General features: G+C 49.1%; 1 protein-coding gene and 1 pseudogene across 1 annotated transcript in view; both read right to left on the bottom strand.

Annotated features, from left to right (window-relative positions):
• Positions 1–1,445, bottom strand: part of CBLC (Cbl proto-oncogene C) — a 13,164-nt gene extending 11,719 nt beyond the window's left edge. Inside the window, exons 1-2 of the mRNA XM_066638106.1 lie at positions 1,288–1,445; positions 660–1,202 (exon numbers count right to left, since the gene is read on the bottom strand). Coding sequence (XP_066494203.1) covers positions 660–1,202; positions 1,288–1,445 — 701 coding nt within the window. The remainder of the gene's footprint in view (positions 1–659; positions 1,203–1,287) is intronic.
• LOC136661890 (5S ribosomal RNA) lies at positions 460–577 on the bottom strand (annotated as a pseudogene).
• Positions 1,446–13,983: the final 12,538 nt, after the last annotated feature.

The raw sequence follows: 13,983 nt of genomic DNA on the forward strand, positions 1-13,983 counted from the left end.
AAGAAATACTATATAAAGCAAATGACTTGGAAGCCAAAAACATTTACCACCAAGGCAAAAACCAGACCAAACCGAATACATGCCGAGAGAGAGAGAGAGTGCACAACTGATAAACAGAGACTGTCACGGCAGCTGCCACTTTGATCTGCCTTTCTGCCAGACCTCCCGTGCCATTAAAGGGCAAGTGACAGGCAGAAATCCCAGAGGTGTAGCTCTCCACGCACCTAGCTCTTTGTAGCAGTGGAGAATGGTTGGCAACCTTCAGTCTCGAAAGACTATGGTACAAGCCTACAGCACTGGGTATTCCCAGGCGGTCTCCCATCCAAGTACTAACCAGGCCTGACTCTGCTTAGCTTCCCAGATCATGGTATAAGCCTACAACCCCCGGTATTCCCAAGCGGTCTCCCATCCAAGTACTAACCAGGCCTGACCCTGCTTAGCTTCCGAGATCATGGTATAAGCCTACAACCCCCGGTATTCCCAAGTGGTCTCCCATCCAAGTACTAACCAGGCTTGACCCTGCTTAGCTTCTGAGATCAGACAAGATCAGGCATGTGCAGGGTAAGAGAACACAATCAGCAAGATCCTTGCAGTGCCCTCCCAGTCCCCCACCTGGAGCAAAACCCAAATCCATTTTCCTCTCTTTGGGTTAGTTTTACCTGGCCGGGGAGTTGTCCTGGAAAATCTCCTCTTTCTCCCGCTTGAAGAGTCGGCTGGCTTGCTTGATCTTCTCCAGGAGATTGGTGAGATAGACCCGAAAGTAGTCTCCCTCCCAGAGCTGGACCATGGAGGTCCCACAGCACTCTCGGATGAGTCTCAGGTGCTGGTGCGTCTGGGGGAGGAGGTGAGGCAGGTGTGGGGGGCTGTTGCGGAGGCCCAGGCGAGGCTGGCTCACCAGCTGCTGGAGCTTGGCAAGCCCTTGCAGGGCCTTCTCCAGCGAGCGGTGGGCAGAGATCCACCGGGGGAGCCGGGCAGGCCCAGGCGGCGTCGCCATGGAAGAGAGGGTGAGGCCCAGGTGAGGTCTGCCCCAGCCCGAGCTTGTCTCCAGCGCCAGTCGCAGAGCCAGGGCAGCAGGTTTGCGAGGGCACTGCTGCGTCAGGAAGACTCGCGAGCGAGGGAACGAGGGAGGGGACGGAAGAAGGAAAAAGGTAGGTGAAGAGAAGTGGAGGCACAGGAGCAAACAAACAGAAAGACACAACCACCTGAAAAGGAAATAACAAAAAGCCTCGAATAGCAAGAGGCCTCGACGACACCACACCACACTGGCTGCTCTCTCTGGCCACAAACGCCTTGGAAACGGCCATGGACAGGGTGCTGTTTGCTGTGTGCACACGCCTGGCCTGCCTCAGGGTGTCACACCTCCCTGTGCCTTGATTAGTCTTCACCGCCCTGCTGCCACCCTGCATTTCTTTGCTGCCCTCCTGTGCCGGGTGCTGCCCAGGCATCTGGGAGGGTGGCCAACATTCCTCCTCCTCGATAACGGCTGGCCAGCCTGCAGGCCTCCAGCAGAAGAAGCTTCTTCTTCAGCAGCAAAAGCTTCAGCTGCTTAACCACGGTTAAAGGCAGAGGAGCCCAACCAGGAAAAAAAAAAAAACATTGGCTGCTTTATGCACAAGACTTGATGATACAGATCCCATGTGGAGGATTTGTAGCTGATGGAAAGTTAGGCTGAAGATAACCGGAGGATGCAAGGAGGATCAAAGGAAATAACCCCAAGTTGTCAGAGTTCAACAGAACGCCTCTTAAGGTGGGATGTTGAACGCAAAACAAGTGAAGCGGGAGAGAGAAATGAGAGTCCTGGGGAGGGGCAGCAGTGCTGGAAAAGCCCCACATCTGACCTTTGTGAGATGGAGTGGAGGAGCTGCTACGCAGAACATTGTGTGAGGGATTTGTGCCTGCAAGATACCCTCCTCTGTGCCATTTTACAAGGGAAGACCTGGAGGGCATCCACAAAAGACCACTAAGACCAGGGGACATCAACTAAAATTGAGTGTTGGGAGAGTTAGAAAAAGAAAATATTGCTTTACCCAGTGTCTAATTAATCTGTGGAACTCCTTGTCACAGGATGTGGTGATGACGTCTGGCCTCGGTGACTTTAAAAGGGGATGGGACAAATTTCTGGAGGAAAAGTCCATCACAGGTTACAAGCCATGAGGTGCAACCTCCTGGTTTTAGAAGTAGGCGACCTCAGAATGCCAAATGCAAGGGAGTGACACCAGGCTCAGGTGTGTCTTGTTGTCTTGTGTGCTCCCCGAGATCTGGTGGGACAATGTGAGATACAGGAAGATGGACTAGATGGGCCTTTGGCCTGATTCAGTGGGGCTCTTCTTATGTTCTTATGCTTTCCTATATACAATATTCAGGAATATTCTCTCCTCCTCCTTTCTCAGGGTTCTAAAAAGAGCCACCCCTATCCTTTTATTAATTTACTTCTTGTTTGACTTACATCCAGCCCAAAGAAGAGTTTTGAAGAACTCAAAGCTTGCTCACTAGGTTTATTTAGTCCTAAGGGGCATGGCCTTCTTAGATGTGGCACTGAAACTATGCAATTCTCTTCCAGGGGTTCCCACTCTTTCTGTGCTTGGAAGAAAGTTGAAACCTTTCTTAATTATTCCAGAAGGTACATAATAACTTCTCTTTTTACAACAATATGTTTTGTGCTACGGAGTGTTTATTCCCTGTTATGTTTGAGGCGGCAATCCTAAACACACTTTGGAAGACATTTAAGCCTCGTTTTAATCATTTGATTTTCAGAAATGACAAAAATCATAGAGGAAAAATGGCCATGTTCCAGTCCCATTGAACACAGTGGGACTTACCTCCAGGCAAACACACAGAGAATGGCATGATTAGTGTGTTTTTCCTGTTTGCATATTTTTATTTTATACAAAAATATTTTTAACATTTTCTATAAAAAATAGTTTGCATTGAAAATGTGATATAAATAAAGGAAACAAGCCCTGTGGCTTAATGATCCCAATACAGTCTCCCTGTTCTCCTCTCAACGCTTCTAATAAGTTACAAATAATTTATTAGTAATAATTTTAATCTATGTAGTTCTTTACAGGGTAGCAGAAGCAAAAGACAGTTCTCTGCCCCAAAGAGCTTCCAGTATAAATGTAGAGTATGCGCTGCTTGGGGAGACAGCAGTGGTAGGAAGGGATGCACCATAGAGAAAGAATTATGGGGAATGAGAGAAGAAGTCACAGGTCTTTTTGAGGAGTGACTTCAAGGAAGAGAGGGAGGTGATTGTCCCTTCCTGTCTGGCTGCAAGCAGGAGAAGATGAGCATAATTGGATGACTGGCATCCTTTTCTGCAAGCTGTTGAGAGGGAGGGGCAAGGGATAAACTGCAGGCAAATATATAGCTAACATGACTTGATTGAGTTGTTGTGCATGAGGACTGAGTGGCCTTAAGCCAGAGGTGTTGTGAATTGCCTCTTTAAAAGGCCAGCCCTGGAGGCCTCAGAATGAGAAAGGCCATGTGAGAGAACAGTGGGTACCCAGTTCTCACACACCTAGTCAAAGTCATCATTATTAGAAACATAGAGAGGGGGGTTTGCGACGGATGTGAGGACCGCATGGTGACTTGCCTGCCTGGTGCGAAGGTTGCGGACATCACTTCTCGTCTAGACAGGCTGGTAGACAGTGCTGGGGGAGAGGTAGCGGCTGTGGTGCATGTCGGCACCAACGACGTGGGCAAGTGTAGCTGGGAGGTCCTGGAGGCCAAATTTAGGCTTTTAGGCAGGAAGCTGAAAGCCAGGACCTCAAAGGTAGCGTTCTCTGAAGTGCTACCTGTTCCACGCGCAGGGCCAGCTAGGCAGGCGGAGATCAGGGGTCTCAATGCGTGGATGAGACGGTGGTGTAGGGAGGAGGGGTTTAGATTCGTTAGGCACTGGGGAACGTTTTGGGACAAGCGGGGCCTGTACAAGAGGGACGGGCTCCATTTGAACCAGAATGGAACCAGACTGCTGGCGCATAACATTAAAAAGGTGGCAGAGCAGCTTTTAAACTGATCCCTGGGGGAAGGCCGACAGGAGCCGAGGGGCATCCGGTTCGGGACTCCTCATCCCTATGGGATGAGGATGGGGAGGTTAGAGAACAACAAGACAAAGGCAGGGTAGGAGAAGAAATTGGGAAAGGTAGGGAGATGGGATGTGATAGACGGTTTGGCACAATGAGAGGATGCGGGGACAAAGGAGCGAATAAGCAGCCCATCCTGGGGCATTCCGTGTATAAATGCTTTTATGCGAATGCCCGAAGTCTACGAGCAAAGGTGGGAGAACTGGAATGTCTGGTGACAAGGGAAAATATTGACATAGTGGGCATAACGGAAACCTGGTGGAATGCGGAGAATCAGTGGGATACCGCAATCCCGGGCTATAAACTCTACAGGAGGGACAGGCAGGGGCGTGTTGGAGGTGGGGTGGCCCTTTATGTTAAGGAAGGGATAGAATCCAGCAAAGTAGAGATTGAAGGTGGGTCCGACTCCACTGTAGAATCTCTGTGGGTTAAATTACCAGGCTTGAGCAGCGATGTAATACTGGGGGTGTGCTATCGTCCTCCAGACCAGAAATCTGATGGGGACCTTGAAATGAGGAAACAGATCAGGGAGGTGACAAGGAAGGACAGGGTTGTAATCATGGGGGACTTCAATTATCCTCATATTGACTGGGTCAATTTGTGTTCTGGTCACGATAAGGAAACCGGATTTCTTGACGTGCTAAATGACTGTGGCTTAGATCAGCTAGTCACGGAGCCCACCAGAGGACAGGTGACTCTGGATTTAATTTTGTGCGGTACGCAGGACCTGGTTAGAGATGTAAACGTTACTGAGCCATTGGGGAACAGTGATCATGCTGCGATTCGTTTTGACGTGCACGTTGGGGGAGGAATACCAGGCAAATCTCTAACAAAAACCCTTGACTTCCGACGGGCGGACTTCCCTCAAATGAGGAGGCTGGTTAGAAGGAGGCTGAAAGGGAGGGTAAAAAGAGTCCAGTCTCTCCAGAGTGCATGGAGGCTGCTTAAAACAACAGTAATAGAGGCCCAGCAGAGGTGTATACCGCAAAGAAAGAAGGGTTCCACTAAATCCAGGAGAGTGCCCGCATGGCTAACCAGCCAAGTTAGAGAGGCTGTGAAGGGCAAGGAAGCTTCCTTCCGTAAATGGAAGTCTTGCCCTAATGAAGAGAATAAAAAGGAACATAAACTGTGGCAAAAGAAATGTAAGAAGGTGATAGGGGAGGCCAAGCGAGACTATGAGGAACGCATGGCCAGCAACATTAAGGGGAATAATAAAAGCTTCTTCAAATATGTTAGAAGCAGGAAACCCGCCAGAGAAGCGGTTGGCCCTCTGGATGGTGAGGGAGGGAAAGGGGAGATAAAAGGAGACTTAGAGATGGCAGAGAAATTAAATGAGTTCTTTGCATCTGTCTTCACGGCAGAAGACCTCGGGCAGATACCGCTGCCCGAACGGCCCCTTCTAACCGAGGAGTTAAGTCAGATAGAGGTTAAAAGAGAAGATGTTTCAGACCTCATTGATAAATTAAAGATCAATAAGTCACCGGGCCCTGATGGCATCCACCCAAGGGTTATTAAGGAATTGAAGAATGAAGTTGCAGATCTCTTGACTAAGGTATGCAACTTGTCCCTCAAAACGGCCACAGTGCCAGAAGATTGGAGGATAGCAAATGTCACGCCTATTTTTAAAAAGGGAAAGAGGGGGGACCCAGGAAACTATAGGCCGGTCAGCCTAACATCTATACCAGGTAAGATGGTGGAATGCCTCATCAAAGATAGGATCTCAAAACACATAGACGAACAGGCCTTGCTGAGGGAGAGTCAGCATGGCTTCTGTAAGGATAAGTCTTGCCTCACAAACCTTATAGAATTCTTTGAAAAGGTCAACAGGCATGTGGATGCGGGAGAACCCGTGGACATTATATATCTGGACTTTCAGAAGGCGTTTGACACGGTCCCTCACCAAAGGTTACTGAAAAAACTCCACAGTCAGGGAATTAGAGGACAGGTCCTCTCCTGGATTGAGAACTGGTTGGAGGCCAGGAAGCAGAGAGTGGGTGTCAATGGGCAATTTTCACAATGGAGAGAGGTGAAAAGCGGTGTGCCCCAAGGATCTGTCCTGGGACCGGTGCTTTTCAACCTCTTCATAAATGACCTGGAGACAGGGTTGAGCAGTGAAGTGGCTAAGTTTGCAGATGACACCAAACTTTTCGGAGTGGTAAAGACCAGAAGTGATTGTGAGGAGCTCCAGAAGGATCTCTCCAGACTGGCAGAATGGGCAGCAAAATGGCAGATGTGCTTCAATGTCAGTAAGTGTAAAGTCATGCACATTGGGGCAAAAAATCAAAACTTCACATATAGGCTGATGGGTTCTGAGCTGTCTGTGACAGATCAGGAGAGAGATCTTGGGGTGGTGGTGGACAGGTCGATGAAAGTGTCGACCCAATGTGCGGCAGCAGTGAAGAAGGCCAATTCTATGCTTGGGATCATTAGGAAGGGTATTGAGAACAAAACGGTTAGTATTATAATGCCGTTGTACAAATCGATGGTAAGGCCACACCTGGAGTATTGTGTCCAGTTCTGGTCGCCGCATCTCAAAAAAGACATAGTGGAAATGGAAAAGGTGCAAAAGAGAGCGACTAAGATGATTACGGGGCTGGGGCACCTTCCTTATGAGGAAAGGCTACGGCGTTTGGGCCTCTTCAGCCTAGAAAAGAGACGCTTGAGGGGGGACATGATTGAGACATACAAAATTATGCAGGGGATGGACAGAGTGGATAGGGAGATGCTCTTTACACTCTCACATAATACCAGAACCAGGGGACATCCACTAAAATTGAGTGTTGGGCGGGTTAGGACAGACAAAAGAAAATATTTCTTTACTCAGCGCGTGGTCGGTCTGTGGAACTCCTTGCCACAGGATGTGGTGCTGGCGTCTAGCCTAGACGCCTTTAAAAGGGGATTGGACGAGTTTCTGGAGGAAAAATCCATTATGGGGTACAAGCCATGATGTGTATGCGCAACCTCCTGATTTTAGGAATGGGTTAAGTCAGAATGCCAGATGTAGGGGAGAGCACCAGGATGAGGTCTCTTGTTATCTGGTGTGCTCCCTGGGGCATTTAGTGGGCCACTGTGAGATACAGGAAGCTGGACTAGATGGGCCTATGGCCTGATCCAGTGGGGCTGTTCTTATGTTCTTATGTTCTTATCATGGGGAGGTAGGTTTGGGGGAAAGCATGGAGGTAAATGGTTTTACTTCCTAGAAGTTTCCAGATTTTGTGGATGTTGGAAACTTTCCTTGCACATCCTAGGGTGTGCTGTCCAAGCCCAGGAAGTCTCCTGTAGCTCTGAGGGTAAAAAGAGTCACCATGCCAAGGTAGCTTGCAATGAAGACAACATAGGGAACACCCTCTAGGACAGACAGGAAACGGGTCCGGAAGTGATTAACTTCTATAATAACAGGTCTGGGCTGAGTTTAAATTAGGGCTCTCCTTAGCTTTGCCTCAGAGCTTGAGTCTCCATGATGGGAGGTGCTGCAGGAACAAGGGAAGCAGTGGTCAAGACAAGAGTGCCTCTGATCATGCGCAGAGTCTTTCCTTTGGCACAGAACAGTCCCCTCAACCAGCCCATCAGAAATCTAGATTTAGATGGTGGAAAGTCCCTGGAGCCAACGTGGTAATCCTTGAGGCATTCCTGAACTCCCTCACCCTTGTGTTGCAAAATGAGCCTTAGGCAAGAGTCTACTTGGCAATCCTGCCTTTTTGCCCTGCAGGTCTTTATCCTGGAAGGGCAGGGACTGCGGAACTGAGAGAGAAAGAGACTCTCTTCCTGATTAGTTTCTCTCTCTTCCCCACCACATCATGCTCCATTGTGTGAAGCATAATGGAAAAGGAGAAAGCTGCACCTGTAGCTATTTTCCCCTGTCGTGCAGTTGTTAAAGGCATGGGAGCTCTGGCTGAAAGAAAGGTGGCAACCCTGTCAAGGCGAGAACGAGTTGATCGCCAAGTGTGATTCCATGCAGCAAAAACACTAGGGAGACTGACATAAAGGGAGATGAGTGAGGACGCATGGAGCTGCCAAAAGTGAGCAGATCTTAAAGCAAGCTGTACTATTCGAGGCCGGTCTTTCCATGAGGCCAGCTGAGGCTGTCGCCTCAGGTCAGGGATTGGTAGTGATCACCTTCCCTGCTTATTCTCTGCCTTCTCTAGACTGGAAATGGAAATAAAACAATGGAGCGGAAGAGGAAGTGTGGAGGACAGGACACTTTCTTCTCCACACTTCCTTTTCTGCTCCATTCTTGCCTTCCATTTTTAACCTAGGGAGCAAGGCGGTGAAGGTGGTAGGTTGCACTGTGCCAGATTATGGGTGCGGGGCCTCATGCTCTGGGAAACCTTGGGTCAGTTCTGCTATTACTCTGCGAGGCGGAGGCAGGGATTCGGCCCAGCATTACCCACTGAGGAGCCAACAAGCCAGATCGAAGAGGAATTGGGCTAGTGCAAGCACCCCAAACTTTCAGCCTGGAGAAGATAAGCAGAGCTGGAGAGTTTGCACCCTCTCCTCTGCACCCTTGCTTGGGTCTTGACTGACACATTTGGCAAAGATCAGAGCTGGGGGGAGGGGGAAATGGCAGCAGGCAGCTGGGAAAATGAAGGGTGTGACTGGCTGATCTTGCAGATCCAGCTCACCTGGGAACCCCACCCTTCTGGAGTCACCTTGGCGCCTGGCCCAAGAGATATTTACAAGCGAAAACAAACAGGCCCACATCAGAATCCCCCACAGCCACCTCTCCATTGGCCACAAGGGGCCACTATTGCTCTCTGGTTGTTTTCCTCTTTACACTTTTTAATATATATATATATATATATATATATATATATATATATATATATATATATATATACTTTATTTCCTCCAAAGTGTGTGTGTTTCAAAGTGTGTGTGGATCTCCTGCGGCATAGAAAGCTGAGCTTTGTGTCCTTGAGATGCTGCTTTATTAGAACTCAGGAAGCAAGTTAAGGATATATGCATATTTTTAGGGATGGGAGGAGGATGTCCTGAGCGACCTCTGATTCTAGGCAAGTTGTCCCTTTGTAATTCATTATTTCCACATCATGCCTACCTAGAGGACAATCCACAATGAAGTCAGCAATGGGCTGATTCACACATCCGTGTAAATAGATGGAGCAGGCAGCGTGGTTTAGAGCAGGAGATGTGAACCAAGGAACTTCCTGGTTCACTTCTCACCTTCGTCATGAACTCATTCAGGTGCCACCTTAGCTGAGCGCTCACTCCCAACTGCAGCCCTGCCAGCCCATCTGCAAAATGGGAGTGGCCTTGCTGCCCTATCTCAAAAGGTCCTGCAGATTCCTGAAAAGATGTGCACTTTTCACATGCCCAGAGGGTTGATTGTCCTCAATCAACATAGAGAGCGATGCCCTGCAGACTCACTTCTGCCAGCAGGTGGCAGAACCAGGTTGGCAAAGAGAACTTTTAACTCCATCAAAATCTGCAAGGCTTACATCAGAGGATGTGTGTTAGGGATGTGAAATTTTTTTTTTTTTGCTCTTATGGATAGAAGCATTGATGTGAAATGCTCTTGTTTCTCTTTAAGATGTGGGACGTTTCTTTGCCAAATGCCCTTGGTTTTTCTGGAGAGGTGGGGGAGCCAGAGTGAAGCTGTGGGTGTGCGTGTGTGTACATGGGTCATTCTGCTGTGGCATTTTGCCCCTGGAATCCTGCCAGCAACTTCCACTGAAATCTGACCATGTAATCTCTTGTTTATCCTGCCCTTTAGAAAAAAGAACTGATTTCACAAGGTAATTTCAAACAGGCATCCCAGCAGCTGAGTCAGCCCAGGACAAAATGTGTTTCCTTTAACTCTAGTTCCAGCATTCAGAAGAACAATCAAATTCCACTTGCAATTGGGATCAGGACTGTGGTTGAAAGGGGAGGGGAAGTGGAGTCTTTAACCCACTATGGTTCTGATCAACCTTAAGAACATAAGAACAGCCCCACTGGATCAGGCCATAGGCCCATCTAGTCCAGCTTCCTGTATCTCACAGCGGCCCACCAAATGCCCCAGGGAGCACACCAGATAACAAGAGACCTCATCCTGGTGCCCTCCCTTGCATCTGGCCTTCTGACATAGAGGTTGCACATACACATCACGACTTGTAACCCGTAATGGATTTTTCCTCCAGAAACTTGTCCAATCCCCTTTTAAAGGCGTCCAGGCCAGATGCCGTCACCACATCCTGCGGCAAGGAGTTCCACAGACCAACCACACGCTCCTCCTCTCTCCCCACAGATGCTGCTTCCTCCAAGAGGACAGTGCGGGGCCTCCCAGAGGAATTTTATTGGGGGCACCAAGTTTCTTTTGGGACCTTCCTTTCTCCATTGGATCATAATTTCATATGCTCATTGGAAAATCGTTTCTACGAATTACGATACGGGATATAAAACTATGTAGGCTTTTGCTAGTTTTCATACAATATATGCAAACATTTTCTGAGATTGCAGGAAATGTTTAGCCCCCTGGCTCCCTTTCTGACCCTGTGCCTGGTTACAATTGACCCCCTGCAGCCCATTCTCATGGACCCTGGGAAAGCAGCCTTTGGCTCAGATGTGCCCCCTCTTTTCATATGTGAAACGTTGGAAGGGGCAATAAGAGGTCTCAGTATGTGCACAGCGCATCACATGGGTTCAAAGCACTTTTGGAGCATTACAAGAACCCTGTGAGGCAGGCCCATAGTTTTATTCCCATGTTACAAACAGGAGAGAACAGAGACCTAAAGGCTGCTTAGTGAGTTTAACAGATAGGGTGAGCCAGTGTCTTTCTGTCCTGTACGTACTCTCTTCTGTTTTATTCCGAGGGCTGGCTCACAAGAGGCCAACTGAGATGGCTGCTTCAGGCAGAAGATGGCTGCTTAAGAACGTAAGAACATAAGAACAGCCCCACTGGATCAGGCCATAGGCCCATCTAGTCCAGCTTCCTGTATCTCACAGCAGCCCACCAAATGCCCCAGGGAGCACACCAGATAACAAGAGACCTGCAAGGCTTTCTGGGAATTGTAGTTAAGAACGTAAGAACAGCCCCACTGGATCAGGCCATAGGCCCATCCAGTCCAGCTTCCTGTATCTCACAGCGGCCCACCAAATGCCCCAGGGAGCGCACCAGACAACAAGAGACCTGCATCCTGGTGCCCTCCCTTGCATCTGGCATTCTGACATAGCCCATTTCTAAAATCAGGAGGTTGCACATACACATCACGGCTTGTACCCCATAATGGATTTTTCCTCCAGAAACCTGTCCAATCCCCTTTCAAAGGCGTCCAGGCCAGATGCCGTCACCACATCCTGTGGCAAGGAGTTCCACAGACCAACCACACGCTGAGTAAAGAAATATTTTCTTTTGTCTGTTCTAACTCTCTGTCCACCTCCACAGCGCATCCATCTTCCATTCTCTGGGTTCAAAAGGGAACAGAAACGAAGACTTGCTTCTCATCCACACTTCCTCTTCTGTTCTGCCCTTCTCTTTCTCTTTGAATTCAGGGATGGGGAGAGGAAGTGGCAGCTGGGGCTCCTCTGCATAAGGGCTGTGCACGTGTTAACATTCAGCATGCTCTCTCCAATGGCACAGTGGCAAATGTCGAGGGCAGGAGCACCCCCACATAGCCACGCCTTTGGTTCTTACTTTGAAACGTCTTATACTGTATTTCCTTTAAAGATCTAGCTTACCCCAATCTGTTGCAGTGGGTTCCATTTGTTTTAAAACAAATGTGTGAAAACTGAAAAAAAAAATTGAATTTAAAAAAATCCTGGATAAATATCGATTTGAGTGCATGTTTCCTGAGAAGTAAGTTCCACTGTGTTCTGTAGTACTCATACCCTGGTAAATGTACATAGGTTAGTTGGCAACCTCCAGTCTCGAAAGACTATGGTATAAGCCTTTCTTGTTGGCATCCTTCAGTCTCGGAAGACTATGGTGTCATGCTCTGAATGGTGGTTCTGGAACAGAGTGTCCTCTCGAGTGCGCGAAGCCTGGGTAAGGTAGTATTGGAGGATAGGCTGTTACCCATGCAGCAAATCCCCCCTCTCCACGTTGCTGAAATGGTCCAATGGAAAGGCAGAGGCCAATACGGTTGGTTCCAGCGACGTCGCAGGAGTTGCCAGAATGTGACTGTGTTCAGCCATGAACTGCCTCAGGGACTCCGGCTCCGGATTTTGCCTCGAGGTTGACTCCTGAAGCCTTTTCCATAACTGGATGTAGCCACAAGGCAGTGGAGGTTTGGGATCAGAGTTTTCCTTCTCTCAGATGAGCTGCTTTCCCAGGCTAACGAGTCCCATCTACCCGGTGGCTGTTTAGTCGCCTCTTACGACAAGTACAGCCAAACTTAGGGCCTATTCTTATCCCCAGCCCCCAGGGGTGGGTATAAACCTACAGCACCCAGTATTCCCAGGCGGTCTCCCATCCAAATACAAACCAGGCCTGACCCTGCTTAGCTTCCAAGATCAGACAAGATCAGGCATGTGTAGGGTAACAGTTGCTAGACATGCACATAGGATTGTAACAAGAGCTACATACTGTCAGGCAGCCCTTGTGAAAAATGGGAGCGTAGGCATGAACAGGTGCCCTTAGGCAAATTTCTCAGTTTGCTTCCTTTTGAGCCGGATGCTTTTTCTCAGTAAGGTCCTCTGAAAAGCATTTCAAAGGCAGCAGCTGAGTGGGGATGACATCACCTGCTGTAGTGTTTCCTCCTCTCCTGCTCCCCCGCAACTGCACCCTGAGCTATGACGCACCCTGGAGGTTTTGGGCCAGCCCTGTTCATCCCTCTCTTCCTTTGTGAATCCAGGGAGTGGGAAGAAGAGAGGCAAGTGCACCCCCCCCCATCCACCGCCTCTCCCTGGGGCAACCACATGCTAGGGCTGGCTCTGCACTAACCGCATGTGTGGCTTGAGCAGCAGAGCAGAAGTGAGAAAAGTGGAGATTAGCTGGAACAAAATTAATATGGAACACACACACCCTTGCGCGCCTCCTTTGCAAGCGAAGCAGCAGGAGGAAATAGTTGGTGGCTCCGCTTTAAATTTGCATGGAGGAGTCTGGGTAGCAAAGGCCACAATCACAGCTCTTCTTGCAGGAGGCCCGCAGCAATCATTCCCCATGCGCAGGCCATGAGAAATTTATTTCTGGCTCTTAGGAGCCTCTGGAATCCTCTCACAGAGGAGGCAACCTGATGCAACTCTGTAAGATCTGCTGTTCTGGCCATACCTCCTTCTGAATAGCCTTTACAGAGAGTGTTCTGCACATCTCCACGTCCAATGGGATTAGGCCCTCGCTCCTGCCAGAGATGGTGCTGAATGGCTAACCTTTGAGGAGGCTGCCCGACGTGTCTCTGCCTGAGTAATGGCTCTGGGCTTTGTACAATCAGGAGACGTGTCCAGAACAGTGACTCAGAAGACAAGCACGCTTGTGTTTGAGCCTGCTCCAGCGATGAAGCTGAGGATGGGGCTGTTGCTTAGTGGAAGAATCTCTGATTTGGGGGTTGATGGCCCTGGGTTCAAGTCCCAGGCAGCATCTCCAGGGAAAAGAGCCCTGCCTGAAAACGCAGAACAGCTGCCCACGCAGGCAACACGGATCTAGCGGGACCGATTGCCTGACTCAAGCAACTTCACGTGTTCTTTTTGATGCAAGAGTGGAGCGTCCTCATTTGATTTTCAGCTCGTGAAAATCTACCTGTGACTTCAGCTATCTTCAGCTACCTGTGACTCATAGACAGGAGGTGTAATTAATCCCTTCTGACTGACACTTGTGGTCCAGGGTCAGGATACAGGAGTACGCTCCACCCCAGCTGCCAGTTCCAGTACAACCGGGTCTTCTCATGAGTAGCTCCTGGTTCTCTGGGATTCTTTTGCCCAGAGAAGCCCACTTGATATGGTTGTAGGCGTTTTAAAACAGGGTTTGACA

This window comes from Tiliqua scincoides, chromosome 10, assembly GCF_035046505.1.
Source record: "Tiliqua scincoides isolate rTilSci1 chromosome 10, rTilSci1.hap2, whole genome shotgun sequence".
NCBI lineage: Eukaryota > Metazoa > Chordata > Lepidosauria > Squamata > Scincidae > Tiliqua > Tiliqua scincoides.